At 34.9% G+C, this 20,723-nt stretch overlaps 1 protein-coding gene across 1 annotated transcript; it reads right to left on the bottom strand.

The window, feature by feature from the left end:
- Nucleotides 1-640: 640 nt before the first annotated feature.
- On the bottom strand, nucleotides 641-16,556 carry LOC104593565 (importin beta-like SAD2). Its single transcript, XM_010253468.3, has 22 exons — nucleotides 16,299-16,556; nucleotides 15,696-15,831; nucleotides 15,532-15,616; nucleotides 15,179-15,328; nucleotides 14,209-14,371; nucleotides 13,937-14,121; nucleotides 13,679-13,852; nucleotides 11,252-11,397; nucleotides 11,023-11,146; nucleotides 10,751-10,931; nucleotides 9,573-9,732; nucleotides 9,406-9,447; nucleotides 9,189-9,307; nucleotides 8,883-9,081; nucleotides 8,486-8,617; nucleotides 6,392-6,495; nucleotides 6,054-6,233; nucleotides 3,825-3,964; nucleotides 3,578-3,717; nucleotides 3,138-3,298; nucleotides 1,550-1,679; nucleotides 641-1,412 (listed from the first exon to the last, which is right to left on the bottom strand). The coding sequence occupies exons 1-22, from the start codon at nucleotides 16,386-16,388 to the stop codon at nucleotides 1,261-1,263; spliced, it is 3,093 nt and encodes a 1,030-aa protein (XP_010251770.1). The 5' UTR covers nucleotides 16,389-16,556; the 3' UTR covers nucleotides 641-1,260.
- Nucleotides 16,557-20,723: the final 4,167 nt, after the last annotated feature.

The following is a 20,723-nucleotide window of genomic DNA, read 5'->3' as shown; positions in this document are numbered from 1 at the left end:
TACTTCCACCAATCCACATAATGGGGCCAGAATTAGCATTGACCGTAATCAAATGTTCTTTCTTAATTCCGTAACTAGTTAAAACTTGAAAGTATGTTCCGTCACAAATATGGTTTTTTGGTTATAAAATCATCAAATACCGGCAATGATGAAAACTTAGAGTTACAAGTCACAAGGTCACCAGACTATTTATTCAACCATCCAAACCTCACATCTCTTAATATCTATCTATAGGATAGAATGGACGGCAAACAAATTTGGCATGGGAATTAATTCAGATTTGATTTTGCTAAAACAATCAAGCTTTCCCATCATCAAAATTAGGAAAAAAGATGCACATGACACATCTTTCGAAGTTTCAACATAGCAATCCAGAATTGAATTATTGTGAGGAGACGGCATACATGGGAATTAATTCAGCAAGACTGGGATTATATTCCGCCAAACCCTTGGCTAAAACCCTGAAAAGGCTGAAATAAGGGATCTAAGGCAAGGACCACTAAGGCTTATAAAAAAAGAACCCAAATTTTCAATTGTGACCACTTGTTGTAAAGAATAAATAGAGCTGTCATACATTCCGCAGCAACCGCCAGCAAAGGTGAATGTGCACAGAAAAACCAAAACCCTCAACCAAGAAATAGACTACAAAACCCTCCACCAAAAATTATCAACAGATTCAGTGCAGATCGGTCATTAACAAAAAATAAAAAAATAAAAAAGGAACAATCATGTACACTCTATACTTGAAACCCTCCCTGCATCACACAAAAGACAGCAGATCCAAGGGTTTCTTAACAAATATACTTCATTGTGACTAGGGTCTACCGAAGAGAGAAAACTGGGGTAGGGAAAAGAAGGAAGAACTAAAAAAGGGAAAAAAGCAAAGGGGAATTTTCTTCCCAACAAATATTGATGCGACTCCAACAAGAATATATAGAGAGGACACGAAAACTGATGGGCACAGACTCTTCTGCCATAGAATAGCCACACCCAACGGAGGACAACTTACCCAACATGCGCTCTAGCATGTGGAAGCACCACAGCAATGAAAATACAGTCCCGACTCTGCTGCCTGCATCATTCTCTTCGGGACCCAGGGCTCGTTATGGTCCAGTTACTTTAAGACCCTTTGGATCACTGACCTCCATGACAATGAACCAATACCTCCTTCGGGGACTTGCAATCAATAAAAAATGGATTCGGCAAGACTAAGGGAGAATAGCAAAATATTAAGCCTCAACATGAAATCACCTAGGAACATTAGGTGGCAGCCGCTTTCTCCAGTTTCTCTTTCTCTATCTCAACTCTCCTCTGCTCTGCATGCTGGGCTATACCACTTGCCAGTGCCTGATAATGGAAGTCAAGCGTCTGCATAAGGCCCTGGAACCGTGCTGGGTCTGATGCTTGCAATACTAGGAACACAAGATTAAAGTCAGTTAACACTAAATAGGGTGTCAAAAAATATAGTGTGAAATATTTATCAAAAAAAATAGTACCAAATAGAATGTTTTTCTTTTTTATTTTTTGGAGGGTGGGGGTTCTTAATTACCTTTCATGGTATCAACAAAGAAGACAAATGGGTCCACCTCATCGATTGGTGATTGCAACCCTTCATCATCACTGTAATCATCATCTGAGTCATCATCATCTGAGTCATCATTGGGACGGAATGCCTTGGCCTGTCAAAACAGCTTTTTATCATATGGTGAGATTTTTTCATGTTTCAGTAGAGGAACAGAACCAAATATTGGTATTTAAAAGCCAACCAAACAATAATATACAAATCTGTAATAAAATAAGCATCTGACTACCCCACACCCAAAAAAAACCCTTTTTAATGACTAGTGGAGGACCTCATCAAACATAGGTGTTGCAAACTTGAGTTATATACTACTGATAATGAAATTTACCATGGGCCATGATAAATATATGGAGTTCAATATTGAAACCTAAAACAGCTCCATGCGTTGCACATCACCCTTTCATGTGGTAAACCTACCCCAAACTGAAATGTTCAACCACCTGCGCTATTATCCAGGCCCTAAACCGTGCAGATTAACCACCTGCCTGGAGTTTCGCACTGATTACATTTTGACAAAATTACATGGGCAACACTACTTTATCTATGAAATAGAGGTGATCATTTCTAACCCAGCCTGACCAAGCTTGCAAAATTCCAGGCTTCTTCAGCCTGGATTGTGTTAAGACCCAGCCCAGGCCCAGCCTGCAATATATTTATGTATTACATATTTATACTTTATACATACATGCACATTATTATAAAATGACACATAATATTTTATATTTATATATTGTAACATATATGCTGTACATATACTATAGGTGCTAAGCCAAACCCAGCCAGTGATGCCCCTATACTATTGCGTTAACCCATTGAACCAGGACCAAGTCAGTTTTAAAGGAAAATAAAAATTCTCTCTAAACTCATGCTTCAAATCATTAACTAACCACCAACCTCCAAAACAATGCAAAAGAAAATGTTCTTTTTATAGAATTTTTCTTAAAATTCAAAATGTAAAATCCCTTTGAAGGGGGAAGATTTACCAACATATGGAGACAACTAGATCAACCCTCTATTTTATTTTTTAAATTTCTGTAACCTAAGGGGGCATCACTTGTTGTAATGGTATTACCCGAGGCTGGCAAGCCTGAGAACAACCACTTTGTACAAAAATGTGCCAACGGCTAGGACCATATCCAGTTTCCCTCCTACCCAGTAGGCCAGTACCCATCCACCCCCCACCCCCCTCAATTTTATTTTTAAAATTTCTATAACATAAGGGGACATCACTTGTTGTAATGGTAATGCCCGAGGCCGGCAAGCATGAGAATGTGGATTCAAGCCTGAGAACAACCACTTTGTGCAAAAATGTGCCAAAGATTAGGACCAATATCCAGCTTCCCCCCAACCCACCACCCCCCTCCAAAGACCCAAAATAGCTGGGACCAATATTGGGTAATTGCCTCTATAACCATCAACTTTTGTCCCAGAGGATCCAGGTGCTTGACCCACACAAACTAGCAGCCACATTGCACCAATGTCCATGATCTTGCCTCATAACATTGGTTTTCGTATGAAATCTAAATAAGATGTAGTGATTCAATAATTCAAAGACCTGAGCTGCTAATTTTTGAAGCCTAACACTGTCAGCTTCATCACCATCCTCAGCATCAACTCCCATTTCCCTGTCAGAACCTTCATTTTCATCATCGTCATCATCAGATTGAAAGCCGTCCATATCATCATCATCTTCAGCATCTTCTTCCTTGGCAGCTTCTGTTCACACAAAACAAAATAAATTAAGTAGTCAAGATGGAAAAAAAAAACAATTATTACACTAGCAACAGGCCCACCATCACGGAAAGCTCTCGTTGAAAAAAGTAATATAATAAAACAGAAAGATACTAACTACTAGAATTCTTAAGGTGCACGTGCTGACCACAAAGAAATCTGATAACCATCTACCTTCATTGGCTAATTCCAAAAAACAATAAAAACTAGTTGCCCAGAGAGGGAAAATTTAAAATAACTTCATATAATAAATCAAATAAATACCAGCCACTTGCTCCTTGTAGGCAACAAGCAGATCAAGTGTTGCCTTCAAAACACGTAGCAATGCTTCCGCGGGTAATTGATCCGCATGAAGAGTAAAAAGTGATGTCAATCCCAAGCAGCAAACTTTTTTGTCATGTTCCCTGCAGCCACCCCATGATTTGGAACATATAGTCAGGTTCTTTCTAAGCAATAACAGCACTAATAACAACCATTATTATATCAGAGGAAAACGAGTGTTTGATGTAACCTTTTGAAGTTTGCACGAACACCACTTCTTTTTACTTGTTGCAACATTTGAAACCATAGATTAAATACTTCTGTTGCAACCCCAAGCTTTTGAAGTATACCGAGTGTCAAAGATGGATTGTAGTAAAGAGCATCAGCTATCTGCAAACCAACAAGCATACTTTGTTCATCAAAAGTGAAGACAATATAGCACCTCCCCCCGCCCCTAAATTTGAGAAACAAAGGAGATGCAACTTTGAAACCTTCAACAAAATTTGTTTTTGTTCACCAATGCGGTGGCATTTCCTCCAGCAATTGGTGGGTTGGTCAATTTGTTCAACAAAGGGTTGATCGTTATAGGTATGGGTCCTACACCAATTGAAATAAGCACTTTTTTAGGGAGTGGAGTAACCACTTAATTTTTTTGAGTCAAGGTAAGTCGACAACCGCGTAATTGATAATTTCTGAAAGAAGAGGCAGGCAAGTATCAGTACGCGCATATCACTATTCATGTGATAAATTTGCCTTTTATTTATTATTTTTTCTTTGATAAATGATTTCCTATTTAGTTTATTAGATTAAATCAGGTTTAATTTGTAATTGATGACCCATTTATTTAAGAGAATGAGACCCACATCACTTAAACAATTGAAAATCATCATGGTGATTCTTTTCTTTGAATTAGGAGATTATATTAGAAAGATTGGTCATTATTGGAACGGGTCCCACAACAGTTGAAGTGAGGACATTTTTGGGGAGTAGAGGAAACTACTCTTGCTTTTTCTGAGTGGAGGTAAACATGTATTTGTACCATAGTTTGCAGACATCTTTCTTTAGCTTTTTTCCATGGTTTGCAGACATCAACTTCTTTAGCTTTTCCATTCATTTAGTTCCTTATAAGAATGGTATATTGCATCTACTAATTTCATATTTTTTCCTAATGATGTTCCTACATTCCATGTAGTTAGTCAAACTTTTTGTCACTTTAACCAACTTTTTTACCCACCATCATCTAAAAAGATGTGGGAACCCTTGCCTATTTCTCACCACAACCAGGCAATATTGTAGGACATCACTTTTGGGGAACACCCTAACATACACTCACCCATTCCTTACCAAGTTCAGGTTGTCTGTTGTCACTTCCAGGAAATTTCCAAGAATGTGCACAAAATGACATTTCAGGATCCATGTTCAAAGGAGCTTGGAAAAAGATTTTATGCTGACTGCAAAAACTCCATAAATATTGAGGTTATAAACAGGGGAAAGGAAAAAATTGATACCTAAACAGGTAGCTTAAGTGTTTACCCACTACAAAAACACAACAAAAAACATAAGCAAGTGATCAACCACATTATCTTTGACATATCTCTGACATGGATATAATCTTGCTTATGGCCCATGTTTTATAACTCATAGGAGAATACATTGGAAAAAAGAAAAGCATTAAAAAAAATAAAAGTTGCAGAAAGAGAGTCTACTTGGATAATATTCAGGGAGTGAAGGTGTGGACAAAATACAGTTGTGAACACTGATTGTCTTTACAACATCTTGACATAGGATTAACACGATTATTTCCCTTTTGTGATTTTTTACCTATAATCATTCTAATTGTGTCTCTCTTTAAACAGTGAGACATGGCATTTTCCCAATTATTATGTGATACCACAATGGAGAATTCAAACACGCCATTAGAAGGCTTCACTAAACCAATTCACATGATATTTATTTTAAAAAAGATATACGACAGAACAATCCACCTTTAAATGGTCTCCTCTGGATTATAAATATATACAAGTGAGACCATTCATTGATTCTGATTTCACTTTCGTCAATCCAGTGTTCATTATTTAGCAATAAAAAAATCTAGTGGTAATTTATAGAGAGAGATGTCAAACTGATATTTAAGAACCCACAAAATTGAAGCCTAGATGTCAAATTAGAAGACCTACAATAACAGGCTCATGTATGGAGACAGCTATCCTCTGGCTAGAAACCTAGAACCTTTTTTTATCAGCAAACAAACTTTAATTATTAAAGCAATTGTAATTGTCCACACAGAAAGCATGATCGATTTGCTAGTTTAATAATTAAGAATACCATCCTCATAAAGCATGCCCATAGATGAATAAAGAAAGAAGAACTCAAACCACTAAGGTGCTGTTTATAGAGAAACTTGGGCTTTAAGGCATCTCTTTTATTTTTTTGGAGTGGTGGTGTGCAGAAGACTGCTCAAATTATTCAGGATACTCACCACTTGCATCAGAAGACATCTCAGGTAAGACTTCTCTGTTCGACGTAACCGATCAACTGTGATTCTGAGGTATGGCTCAACCCACTGATCCACCTGGCCTTTACAGTTCTGAAACACTACTTCAATTAGCTTGGGTGCAGGCTCAATATCATTGTCCTCCATATTTTTATCCGCCATGATCTACATATTGAAAGTCGATGCATTTGTTATTATCATCGAAAAGGGATAATAACAATAATTAGAGTAAACATAATTCAATCTCGTTAGTGTAGTTAGTTTTTCAAACAGCTTGGATTGGCAATAAAATATTAATGTTCATAGAAACCATGATGACTCACGGATGAAAGGATATTCCAAAGGCTTTGCTGGTAGTCAGGATCTTTGCATGTTAGGAAATGTGCAGTACTCCTGGATATGTAATTGTCTAATGGAACCAAAATATCTGTAATAAAAGAAATTTTATGAGACCATTATCATAGAAGGAACAAAAGAATGAAAATATACTTAACAGAATGCAATAGTAGAAGAAACTAAAAAACACGCTTCGGAAAGCTGCATTAGTGAAAACATTTTCTGGAAAATTACACTACAATATTGGTACACACACCCTTATAGAAAGTAAAATGCATGTGAAGGTGGCATTATATTGTTCGGATATCAAGGATTATTATCTTATTGGACCAACGAAAAGATCAATATGTACACTTGGCAGGAACAAAAAATCCTCTTTTAATGAAAATAGCATGAATTAAAAACTAAAATATATTGCTTTGAATGGGTATCTCAGATTTTCTCATATATAGACAAGAATTGCAAGAAAGAATATTTTCAGTAAAGTCTATAACAATATTGAAAGAACATAAGGTGTTTCACTCCTCTATCATAAATGTTTGAGTTTCAAGTGACTACATTTAAATGCACAGAGAACATTCTCTTCTACACATAAAGCAAAATTAACTTAATACAACGGACGATTTAAATTTGCTGCAAACAGCCCTTGTTTGTTTAACAAAAAATCCCTATTCCCTCCAATAAAAGCTTAAATTAACAAAATAGTAACAAAGAGTATTACTGATTTGATAAGAAAATACTTTCTTGTTATAGTGTTCTTGGCAAACAAAAATCAATAAGCCTAGCTAAAGCATGCAAGTTGGCAACTTTTACAAAGTCACATAGTTAACATGGTACCAAAATTTTTTCTCATGCTGAAATTAATTTAATATATAACTCCTGCAGACACAATAATAAGCAAACCAACTGCTTGTGATAAAAATTCAAAGAGCATAGCCAGACATTTACTCAGATAAGTCTTAATCCCAAACATTTGGGGACGGCTACATGAATACTGCCCGCCTTCATGATCTACCAATATCTATGTTTTTTATCAAATTGCAGTCCTTAGATAATTCCTTACCATGTCAGCCTAAATTTTCCTTTGTTTTCCACATGCCATTTTAGAGCCTTTTACTTGCACCAAATCATTCCTCGATCAACTTGCCCATATTTTATTACTAATTAGGCCTACTCCTAAGTCATTTTTACTACAACCATATTTCTGTCATCCATCTTAGCTATACTCTTTTTTAAAATGATTATTAACTGCCGGACACTACTCCACATAACAGTGCTTGTCTTAGAGTTGTCTTGTAGAATTTTCCTTCTAGTTTCATTGGCACATGCCACTATGCCAGTCATACGACACCAAAAGCACCTCTCTACTTCAACCACCCTGCTCTACTTGCATGGAGAACATCCTCTTCAATTTCTATTTTTATTAATGCATCATCTTCAAAATCTTCATTATTATAAATGATTTATCAAAGGCACTGGAAGAGTTATTAGGGGTATATTCACATTCAGTTCACCTTTAGCCTTACCAATCAACACTATATTATTAGTAAACAGCATACACCATGAAACCTCCTATAAATGTCTAGTTAGTTTATCCACAACTAATTCAATCGAATAAATACCAATCATCCGTCTTAAGTTATCACATTGGGGGTACTGCCCCTTCATATATATATATATAAACCTACTTGAAAACCTCTAAAAATGCACCAGATGACTCCCCGAGATGGTAGATACCCCCTATCACATGCTTTTCACAAAACAATAAATACCAAGCAGGCATGCCTTCTCCATTTCCTACACTTATCTATTAATCTACAAAGTAAAAGAATAGCTTCCATAGTTGACGGTCATCCAAAAATAGTGATTTCCTTTATGCACTAGTTTCATGTTTTGATCATTAAGTAAATAGAGTTGACAGTGCAATAACCAACCTTCATGCTTAAGAGTCACAATACTAAAAAGTGAAGATATACAAATTATAAATAGCAAGGAACAACATAATGATGTCAAATCCAGACATAACCACATGCGAAGAATAGTAAACAAAACCACTCTCTTATTAGTCAAAACAAACTTACTAGGAAAGAAATCTATAGCCCAATCTGCCAATGCTTCCATCATTAAAGGCCAAAGACTCCACATCTCCATTGAAATTGTTGGAGAAAAGAATGTCATATATGAGACAATTTCCAGAACTTCCTCAAAAACCTCTGTCAGAGGATCAAACGACAATGGCACGTAAGCAAATGTGAGCTGGGAGAAAAAGAATTAGCTGTACGCCAGAATCATCTAAATATTCAGAATGAGTTATTTAAGCTGCACAAGATATCTAATGCTTATACTAGTGAATGGTGAAATGTACATTAAAATTGCATTTCAAAAATATAAATTTGCAACTCATTCCTTCCTAAACTATATGACAATAATCCAGTATACCGAGAAGAAAAGCCAGTTATGTCAGTAAAGTAAGTATACCTTGTCCATCAGTAGTCAACATCCTGCGCATTATGGGCAATAGAGTAGGCTCAATGTGCGCAAAGAGATGTGGAAGCCTGTTCACAGATTCTAGAATTGTGCTTATAGCACGCAAACAACCAACAGCAGCCAAAGCACCTGTATCGTCAGCCTCATCATTGGCTTCAGCGGTGTTCATACACTTCCAGAATGCAGCAGCCTAAAGAATTAAAGACAAAAGTGCTTCAGAAAGCAGAAAAGCATAGAACTGAAATTCCACAACACTCGGACAGATATAAAAAAAGTTCATAAAACAACTTTTGTTACCAGATTCTGGCACAATCCAAGAGCATAAGGAGCCATTTCTTCACCAAACTTGTCCACAATGGTCTCAAGAGTGAATACAAGGTCCTCATTCTCAACCTCATTCATAAGTTTAAAGAACTCTGCAGAAATCATTAAACATTCATGAACAATACGGACAGAAGTTTGGGAGATTATTTTGCAAATTGCAATCATGACTAAGGCTTTCCAAACAACATACCATCAAGTAATTGAGGAAGAATTGGACGGATCTCACCCAAATCTGCACAACAGGATGTAAACTTTTATTTATGTGCACCAGATATTGATAATTGTTGCCATGCACACATAGACATTCACAGAGAGAGAAAAGATAAAAGAAATCAAACTCAAACAGGGATAACATACCTTTGCAAGCTTCAACAAAAGAGCGCAATGCAAAAACTGAATCAACACGGACAGGAAGTTCTGGATCACGCAACCCAGAAACAACACTGTGCAGAGCTTTGCGGAAATTGTTCTGATCTGAGAAGTTGATATGTGCATATTGACCGGCAACCCATGCAGCCTAATAATTCAAATTATCAAATTTCCAACGGAAATAAAAGAACAAGAAAGATCAAATAAGTCAGCCTTGAAAATCAACAATCAGAAACCAAGTATAACACAGGAAATGCACAATAAACATGTTTAGCAGTAAACAAAAAAGAGAATATAAAAGGGACAAGCAAACTATTCAGTTGCAGTAAGATTACAACTACAAGGTGTGTGGTGTATACATGGAAAACAATAAAAATGCTCCAGCCAAGGAGCCCCAATAAAGGATCAATTCATTTCACCACCCACCAAATCACCTTTCAGCTAGCATCAATGGCTTTCATTTATGTCTTTACCAACAACTTAATTCTTCATTTAATCGTCTATATTGGACGGAAGCAATATTTTTTAATTGAACCTAGACATGACATATTTAGATCAGGATGAAGAGGTTTTTCTTCCATTCCTTTGTAAGTAATCAATCACTGACAAATGAACATTCAAGACAACAAAGTCAACAAATAACTAGTGAGACAACCAGGAAAAAAAAACGCCCTATGGCAAATAAAAAAATCTAGGTTATCAAATAAAGCTAATGTTACCATTCAAGACCAGCAAAATAGTGAGGCATCAAATAGCCACTGATATCAAATTCTAAAGTTTGGGGAGACACTAGATAAATGATAACTGATAACTCCCAGTTCTCATATCAATCACTGTCTTCAAAGAATTTTTGTGGACATAAGCAACTGACACTACCAGCCAAAGAAGTAGAAAAGCAAATACAACACGCAACCTCTTCATTTTTCAAGCCAATAGAATAACATGATTTTATTTCAAATATATCCAGTTTACAAACAAGCCAGGAATCAACAATAACGTTCATCACCCTGTGAAGAATGAACCATACAACTAAGCAGTCAAATCCATAGCCAAGCAGGCACTAAAAGTAAATGCAAGAAGCCAGATCAAATGGAAGCACAGAACTTTGAGAAATTCATAAAATCAAAACAATGAAAAGAAAACAGAGAGCACTTCAAGTAATTAACCTTTGCTCTAAGATGGCCAACAGGACTGCTGAACTCAGGGAAAACATGTTGCACTAACATGCGTTCAAGCTCTGACTTGTAAGGCTCAGTTTGTTTTAATTTATCACATAATGCTCCAATAGCAAGAAGAGCACCATCCTTTTGCCGGTAAGGTTTATACTCTATTGGAGCCTCATCATATCTGTTTTAGAATAGCATAGGAAACATCAACAACTCTCCAATTTTAAAGATTAAATAATATCAATCTTATCATAGTATGAGTGAGAAGATACCTCTTAAATATCTCTACAATAAATTGAATAAACTTTTGAAGATTCTCTTTACCACGTTTTCGGACCAACTCACTGACAAAATCCATTGAAGCAGTTCTAGGACTATATAAATCTTCAATAATATCTGCAGAAAAAAGGGGCTTAGACAAACTATCATAACTCAAGTTCCAACCAAAGTGAAGGAAGGAGGAGGATCAACATCACAGTCCTTTTAAAGGGCAGGGCTCACCATATCCTTTTCTTACATACTCATGTGGATCTTCATCCCAAAGCTTTTGATCATTGTCATTGAAGCACATAAGAGGAAAAATTATCTCAAAAAGTAGACCATCCAACCGTGGCTGTAACAACTGATACATACTATTCTTTGAAATACTGCCAAAAAATGGAAAAATGAGTGAATATACTCCATCCAAATAGATGTATTACCATGCAAATACAACTTATGACAGTAAGGAAAGAAAAGTATAGGGCAAGACAAATTTTTTGTTTCAAAAAGGAAACAAATGGTCAAAGATTAGGACATCTTTAATTATCATCTTCTAGAAACCAATACAAAAATCAGGTTTAACAGACCTAAACAACAGAAGTACCCTAAGCACATCTTCCGGGAGATGAAGTAGAGATACGTGTTTTTGAAGGTGCTGGAAGCACAAGCAAGGCGCTAAGAAAATGTGCAGAAGTGTACAGAAAAGCACAGACACACTTGAGGCATACTAATCTTAGTCTCAAGGAGCTTAGAAAGGTGTACGCTTCATATGCTCATACCTTTAAGGACATTTTTATAATAAAAGTTTATAATTAAGTGCATCAACCATTTTTCATTTTACCATTACACATTAAAATAATAGAAATGAAGAAAACCCTCCATCTTGGTCATTACAGTATTATATAGCATACACCATTGCTTTGATTGCTTTCAATACTTTACATTCATTTGATTATGAGATGACATAATTATGTATGTTAATACTATGCAACTTATTTCAATTTTTAATTCTAAAATTTGATTTGCAACTTTGCAAGTGATGTATTGATAGCCAAAGATACTTATATAATTATTGATTATGATACTTGATGTAGTGGTCGTTTAAGTTAGAATTAAATGTGATAATTTTATTATTAAACATTGCAAATTTAAACTTTCAAGTTTCTCATAATACTTCCTATTTCTGCAATATTTATTATATTTTTTGCTTATCTATTTGTTTTCTTTTTAATTGTTTATTAATTAAAAAATCCATACATAGTAGGCTTATACACCTTTTGCATTCTGCTCTGCTCTACACCTTAAACTTAGGGTAGCAGAACACTTTAAGTCATGCCACGTTTTAAAACATTGGTAGTGATGAGATTTAATTTCATTAGAGGGATTTGAAAATAAAACAGATGAACAAGGCATCACTTTTCCATACAAAATACAATGCTGAAACGAGACCATTAATGGAAATTTATTGGAGTTACGCTCTATCAATTAGAATGTGCTGAGACACTGAATATCTATCATATGTAAGAAATTGACCATCAGTTCTTCTGTAGGAAACAAAAATTCAAATTCTCTCTCATAACTTTCTGTTTGGATCATATTTTCTTGTTAGACAATCAAAAAGAAAAAACCTCTGTTTTGATCTTTATTCACTAAAATAAGAGTGTTATTTACAAATTTACTATTGAACAATGGCTTAGTTCAAAATGACCTCAAGACCACTCTTCTGCTTTAGATGAACAACAAAGTGAAAGATTGGGAGCATCCATGATTTCTTTTTTTTGCTCCATTGGGTTAGGCTACCCAATGGGGCTATCCCATTCCTCATGCCCATAACCCCTCAACCCTGCTGGAAGCGGGATTTGATCCCAAGTCTCTGCTACGACAAGAGAGAACTAACCAAGTCACCATCAGTTGGTTAAGAATGTTATTAATTCTTCAAGAAGTTGATACATTTAATACTTTATGCACAAAAACTTAAAAAAAAAAGTCACCTTAGCTACTTAAATCCTAAGCACATATTTAAGAGTTTTTCTTGTCATTCAGATTTCCAATAAATCAGTGCATTTCATACCTCATGCCCATGACCTCTTCAAAAATCATTAGTTTTGCTAGTTAATCCTTCTAAGCTCAAGCTTAGAGTTCTTTTTTATCAAGCTATTCTAGTTCTATTATAATCTTAAACATAGCTCAGAACTTCTTGAAGAGGTTGCAGTTACCACAGGCAAAGCAAATAAAAAAAAGTAAGGGGCCCAAAAAGAAAATTACCGGAACCTAATTTCTTCCAGATGGCATCATATAACACATTAACATGCATGGGTCCGTTAACATCACATATGAATAAAGCAAGGAGATAAGGAATCCAATGATGTTTTTATTCCAAGAAGAAGAAAAATGGGAAAACCAAATAAGAGAAAGGTCCAACTACTTTCCCTTTAGTGGTACATTATCAAAACACCTATGGCCCAGCACGCAATTTCAGGAATTCACACATAAAATCTGGAAGAATCCATCAATATCCCATGTAACATACAGTGCAAGTGGGATACTGATAACAGCCAACATGTTAAGCAGCTAGAAAAGATACTTAAGCCAAGATGAAGAGATATTGCATCTTTATACGATAAGAATTGAAAAGTTAAAGATATTGAGGATACAAATTACACAAACCTGTTGCTCAGATATTGCAGAATAAGGTTTGTAACCCTATCAGGTAAGTAGCCACCTACACGGATCACATTCAACAAGTTCAAGTGGCACTCCAAAATCTTGCCAGCATAATTCTTCTGAAACATTTGAGCAAAGGCTTTGTTTTCTGGTTTTTGAAGCTTCAAATCTCCAAACCTAAGGTGAACCCAAGAGATGCCATCAGGAGAGTCCAAAAACTACAAATCCAGTTGAAAAACAACCACGCGTGCAAAAACTCACCGAGTATATAGCCGATTTAAAATGTGAACTGTCCATTTTTTCACTTTCCACCATCCCCATGATTTTCTGATCTCTGGATCTGTTGGCTGTCCCTCTAAAGGAACAGGTCTCTCCAATATATTTAGAAAAAGAATCATCCATGCATTGAATACATTTGGATCAAACAGCTGCTTTGGAATCTCTAACTGAAAACGGTGAAGCCAAAACATAATGAGTATCCTCAAATAAATACGCTGAAAGAACAATGGAAGAAACTTTCATGCTAGACATACATATATGGATGACCAGAAAATTTTGCAGATGAGTTTGATCAAATCTGCTACTTCCAGTGAAGGGTTAACAATCTGAACAAGTCTATTATATATATTGAGCAGATGGGGAAATGTCTCCTCGACAATGAGATATACAGGTGTCCTCTCTTCATCTGACTTAAACCTTCATCCAAGAAAAGAAGAGTTGTTTAAGCATAAAGCCATCATATATTGTACAGCATATTTGTAATGGTCCCCTATTACAGTGTCAATACAAACATTACTTATAACTAAACAAAAATAAACAACCAAATTCATATAGATTTATTATAACTAACAAATTCGACTAAGAATAAGAAGGTAAAGGACAAACAAGTACCAAAAGATTTTATTTTTTAAAGAAAAATAAAACTTTATTAACATCAAAACAAGAATATACTAGGCAAGAGTGTTGAGAGAATGCTCTGCATTCAACATCATTATACAACCTCTAAGACAATATCAAAAAGGAACCACAAATAAATGTAAAAGAGAATCACTCCTTGAGGTATACACAAATCAATTCACTCCAAAGAAATCAGAAACCATGCATGCAACTATTAAAAACGTGCGTCAGAAAATGTGCAACTTCTATCTATTTATTTGTACAATCTCTTCAATTTCAAATGCTTAAGCAACTTGGAAGGATAGATATGTTCAGCGGCAGTAGGTAATTAGGTATGCATGCATATGGCATATATCTGTACATGATTTCTAACATAATACATCATTTAGGATGCGTAGTGTGCATGATAAAGAATAGTCACTTTTTTTTTTTAATTTCTGCAGCTTGTTTGTTCTACGATCATGCCAAACAAGTGTCTACACTGATTACATGCATCACAACTTCACTTCCCAATTTGCACATCATGTCACTAGATGTGGCAGCTGAAAAAGCATACAAGTAAATAAATGAACTCATGTAAGATAATAAATAGAAGCATATACTTACTCATATTTCCTAGCAAGAATCCTCAGCACATATAAAGCTCCATACACTTGTTGATCCTGTAAGTTATGCTTAACCCATTGCAAGAGGCTAGGCCATTGCTCTGGGTAATCTGCATGGATGATCGTTTTGAGGCACTCTCCAAGCTGTACCCTGTATAACAAAAAACATGATATCATAACAAAAAACCATCCATGCTGCAGAACTTTGCAGTTAAGTTGCAGGTGATGATTGGTCCCAACAAAAAGAACGAGTACCAACACTAACCCATAAGTTTAGTGCTACAGGGAATTTTATAAAATATAAGAATTCACATGTCGTACATAAAAGTAAAACAAATCAGCTAATAATTGTACCTTAGTAATGGTGGAACTTGTGCAACAAAAACAAGAATGTTCTGCCTCACCAAGTCCTTATCACCTGGCAAGATCTGCTGCTCATCTACAATGACAAAAAAAGATAAGCACTAATGCTCGACAAATCAATAGCCCAGGAATTAGACGCAATCGAAATACTATACCAGGCTCATGAGGTGACCAGTGTTTCGCCACAAAATTCTTGAAATGAATACTTGCAACTTGCCTCACGCCCAAATCACAATTTCCATCTACAATGATCTGCAACAGTCTCACTAGATGCTGCGGAGTGTACTGGATCTGCAAAACAGTATACCACAAAAGAAAATCATATTAAATAACATCAAATAAACTTTTTATAGTTTAGGAGCAACAACTACTTGTTGGCCTTACACCTACAATAGATGCAAATTGAAGGGTACAATTTGGAGCCAAGATAGATATGCTACTTCAATCTCACCTTTGAAGTAAAACACTAAAACAAACCTATTACAACGAAATTTTTAATGAAGAACACCCAAGAAGAATTATGTGACTATTCTACATGGGTTGCTACAACCAACAAAACCATTAAAATCGAAAAAAGAAGAATAAAAAATTACTTGATTAACGAAAATAATAAAATCAAAAGTAAAAATTGTTCTCTGTCAAAAGCATGTCCATCGAATCAATATCGATTTCAGTCGATAATAAAAGTAAAAAATTAAAAAAAAAAATACTAAACAAAACAGATTTCGAGGTCAAAACCAAAATCGATTAAACTTTACCTGATTGAGGCTCTGTTCTGCAGCTTTTCGCTCATCCGGATTGGGACTAAGAGCTGCTTGAAGAACCATGGCAAGACTAGGAATATCCATCTCCGCAACACCCAAAATCCCAATCGAGCAACAAACACAACTCACCAATCAAACACGATTCGATCAAAATTCTGAGGTTCCGAACTATAAAATCTCGCGATTAGGGTTTGGAGAAGCCAATGACAGCAGGGATCAACAAAGAGTTGTCTCTGCAGTGGAGAGGGCTCTGACGAGTTTTATCACCAATTAAACATTAGGGTTTAGAAACAATGCAACGTGATCGGCCGGGTCGGGCAACCCGATCATGGATCCCAGCCCGATGAGAAACTAACAAACTTGGGCCAAGCTCAAGCCCAACTGGACAAGGCTTGGATTAGACCCATTCAGGCTACATGAGGCTCCAACCCAAGTCCAACCCACCAAGATCAGAGACCAACCTCAAAATCCTAATCCCACCAACTAGCCTCCTGTTGATAGATGGTAGGGCTGCAAATTAATCAAAATTTGATCGGGTTGATTCAAATCTGATCCGTTTATATCCGCATTCGAATATAAGTAAGGCTTAATAAATTCAATTTGGATCCAATAATATGATTTAATTGCCCTGTGTTTGGTTTAAAAGAAAAAAAAAGTAAGGAAACATGCATTCTACCTTTTCTCTCAAACCAAACATAGCTATCGAATCGAATTCGAATATATCCTTGATTTGATTCTTCATTTTCCTTTAAGGATCAAATAAAATTTATGTATAACCTTGCATTCATCAAAACAAACTTCAAATAAGGACAAAGTTGTTAGTTTTGTAATGAAGAAAAAAACTAAAATGGAGAACACTTTGCCATAAACATCTTTGCCACCAATTGCCAAATACCATCCCACCTCAATAAGCATTGTTGCTAGTTCATTAGTGCTTGTTGTTTTGCAGCCCTAAGGCAGCGTTTTAAACCAACATGGAATATCTAATACACTGTTCAAACCATTGAATCAAATATCTAATGCACTCTACATCTTAGCACTAGTAGAATGTTAGGGTAATGTACCCTTAACCCCTGTTTTTTATTTGTTTTAAAAGTTAGTATAAATTTCAATATATTAAAAACGGGATAGGAGTGGAAGGCATTTGAAACGTCTGTTAATCCCACTTACACATGAAATTCATGCATAAGAGGGTTCTGACATGGCACCTCTGCAGGGTGAATGTGAAGGAGAGTGATAAACGACTTAGCACTACGAGTGCACAGTTCAAACCATTGAATCAAATATCTAATGTACTCTACATCTTAGCACTATGAGTAGAATGTTAGGGTAATGTATCACGTATTTATTAACGAATATTTGGAGTAGAGAGTGATAAACAACTAAGAAAATAATAAGAAGAAAAACATCTAAGATCTAAAGTGGCAGCGATTATGCTCCAGGTTAAGTTATTCATCGTTGTTGGTGTTGCAATGGCTCAATGGATGGTAAACAACTTAAACTAAAGCCCAACTCTCTCTCTCTCTCTCTCTCTCTCTCTCTCTCTCTCTCTCGTATGAGATCTGAGATCTTCCCCTTTAATCACAAATCTAGTTTTTAATTTTTTTTACCTTCTAATATTTTATTCCTAAAAAATGGATGTTCTTTTTGTTGAATTGCTAGCCATTGCTTAGGCCAAACAATTCAATGGTCAAACTATCCAAATCAACAATTCGCTAAGCAATTCAACATTTTTTTGGCAAGAAAAAAGACAATTCGTGGTAAAAAATAGAACCATATAGGCAACCGATTTCAAGATCAAGTGGTTCTTTTTCTTCAAATACAAATTCAATGCTTGTTATCCTTAAATGCAACCCTAATGTGAAAAGCTCATCTTAAAACAAATATGAGAGACTTAGCTTTTGCTATCAAATATAACCCTAACCCCCAAAACCCTTATATTCTTGTTTTTTATTCGATTTTATTATTCCTTTTCAATTTTTATCAAATGAATTGAATCAAAATATAATTGTTCTAAAATGCTTGATAATTTGTCAAATTGAATTTGAATTTTGGTATCGCATAGCCTATCAGATTCAAGTCCTATCGAATTGAATTTGGATGATACGCCCATATTTGAATTCAATTTATTTTGTTTGTATCCATATAGATGAAAAGATCAATTCACATTCATTTGAAATTACAGATGTGAGATCAAACCTACAAAACAACAAGCTCTCCATATTAAGGCCAATGAGCCTTATGTACACCCAATTTTGTCCCTACCCTTAATTCCCAACTATATAATACCAAAAAGAAATCCAACTAGAATCTTCAAATTTAGTATGATTTATTAATGTTTGAATTTTTAAAAGTTGAGCGGCAATGATTTTATGGCTGATATGAATTGTGAAGTTGAACATACATCACATTCCAATTGGTCTATTCTCAAAGTAGCAGCATAAATCTACTATAATATCTCTATGTGTCAATTAATATGATTTAGTTATGTAAAAAAGCTCCTTGGTTTACTCAATTATTGGTGCTCTTCCTCCTCGTCATTACCATTATCACCATCCAACGACTCATGCTTAACAAGAGTCAAGCTTAATCCCCATAAATGCTTTACAAATTATTTATGGTGACTTAGAGAGGTTATGTAATCAGAGGGATCACACATATGCAAGTTCATAACACTTTGAATAATCAAATTGAATGAGTATGTTTTTAAACGCAATAAGTTGAAAGTCAGTTATTCTATTGATTGTAGCTGTTTACATATTTGCATTACTGTGAATGCATGAGAATGCAATGACAATGCAAATAGGTTAAGTACAAAATCAAATTTACATTAAAAAAAAAAAACTTTTAAATTTGACATTGTTTTATAAAATTGGAAATAACATGATATGGTCCCACCATATATGCAAGAGAATTGATGTAGGAAGAAGATGGTACAAAATTTGCATTAATTTTTGAGATGCAAAATTTACACTACCAGTGAGTGTAAACGAGGCGAAAGTAATAAGTTTTGTATCAAGTGTGAGAGAAATTAATTGCTACAAACATTAAGAAGCAAAATTAAAATGAGTGCAAAATTTACATTTGAATCATTATTATAATGCCAACAAATACAATCACAAAAATAGCATTTGCCACACATTGGTTTCAACACAAGCAAGTTGCAAATGTTTAGTTGTTTAAATTTTTAATTTTATTAATTATAACAAAACAATAATAGTAGAGAAGAAAAATATATTGCAAGGGAGAATAAAAGAGATTATGAATAAAAAAAAGAGGTGACAGTAAGTTTATATAGTCTAGGGTATTTATTGGTCTAATAGCTTATACTTCATTTGGTCATCGAGAATGGATAGAACGAGAAAAGCAAATTCATTTTTTTTATAGTATCTCGTATTTGATTATTGTAACCAAATATGTGAGGAAATTCATTTCCAATCTTTGACTGTTGAGAAAAATGAATACAATACATATTTCCTTCTTTATTGACCGGTCCCTTTTGAGTTTCTTCATTGACTCATTTTTTGCTTCAAAGTTTTTTTATCAATTCTAAACCTCATGGACATTTTTAGACAATGGGAAGCATTGCATAGATACCAACGAGCTTTGTCCATGAGCTCAGGGCTTATATGTGTTGTAGATTCATCAAAACCTACGACCTTGTAATCATTCTCTCCGGAAATAGTTATCCTTTAACTACCTCTCATCATTGGTTTGAATCTATTATCTCTAGGGTTATGGTTTCTTTATTTGGTATTTATTTTCCAAACCTGTCCTAGTATATAGTTCATGAGGATTAGGGCTTAATTCCTTGTTTGATGATGTTGTGCAGTTTGGGCTTAATTCCTTGTTAATTGCTTTATTTACTCAAAGTTTGTTTGTTTAATTGTCTGATACCTTTTTATTGCACGTTGATGCATTGTTTTTGTTTTTCTTTTTTTCCTGGTGAATGCACAGTTTAAAGAATTAAGCTGTGAAAACTACTCCTTCTTTAACATGGACAAAGATCACGAATGTGTGGTGGATTGCACCACTCATAATTTTACTGGGTAAGTTTAAGTCTATTTATTATAATTGAGGGGTATATAGATGCAATTTTGAACTGAAATTACATCACATATGTGTAAGGAAAATTGTGATGCACTTATTTTCCTAAGTTGGACATGATCATGGACTTAATCTGGATAATATTATTTTCTTGAGAAGAGGTAAAGTATTCCATTAAAGAAGAAAACATAATAATTGAGATTTGCATGGTTGTATGTTTCATTGGAATTTTACAAAATCATCTTTAATATTCAAAAATGTAATTTTCTGGAAATTTTGGAAAATTTATTGTACTTGTGTGATTTTGAAAATTTGTTCAAATTTCTTTAATTTTTTATTAAATAATTTATTTTCTTTTTAAACGGTTTACTT

Source organism: Nelumbo nucifera, chromosome 7 (genome assembly GCF_055504915.1).
Source record: "Nelumbo nucifera cultivar China Antique chromosome 7, China Antique-T2T, whole genome shotgun sequence".
Classification (NCBI taxonomy): domain Eukaryota; kingdom Viridiplantae; phylum Streptophyta; class Magnoliopsida; order Proteales; family Nelumbonaceae; genus Nelumbo; species Nelumbo nucifera.
This window is presented reverse-complemented; position numbering and strand designations above follow the sequence as displayed.

What these genes read in the sequence shown, in the direction of transcription:
- LOC104593565 (XM_010253468.3), bottom strand. Translation starts at nt 16,388, where the DNA reads ATGGATATTCCTAGTCTTGCCATGGTTCTTCAAGCAGCTCTTAGTCCC. An exon ending in TTGGCCATCTTAGAGCAAAG is followed by an intron (nt 9,733 to 10,750) that starts GTTAATTACTTG and finishes TTGAATTATTAG; the next exon opens with GCTGCATGGGTTGCCGGTCA. An exon ending in CTACAAGGAGCAAGTGGCTG is followed by an intron (nt 3,299 to 3,577) that starts GTATTTATTTGA and finishes TTGTGTGAACAG; the next exon opens with AAGCTGCCAAGGAAGAAGAT.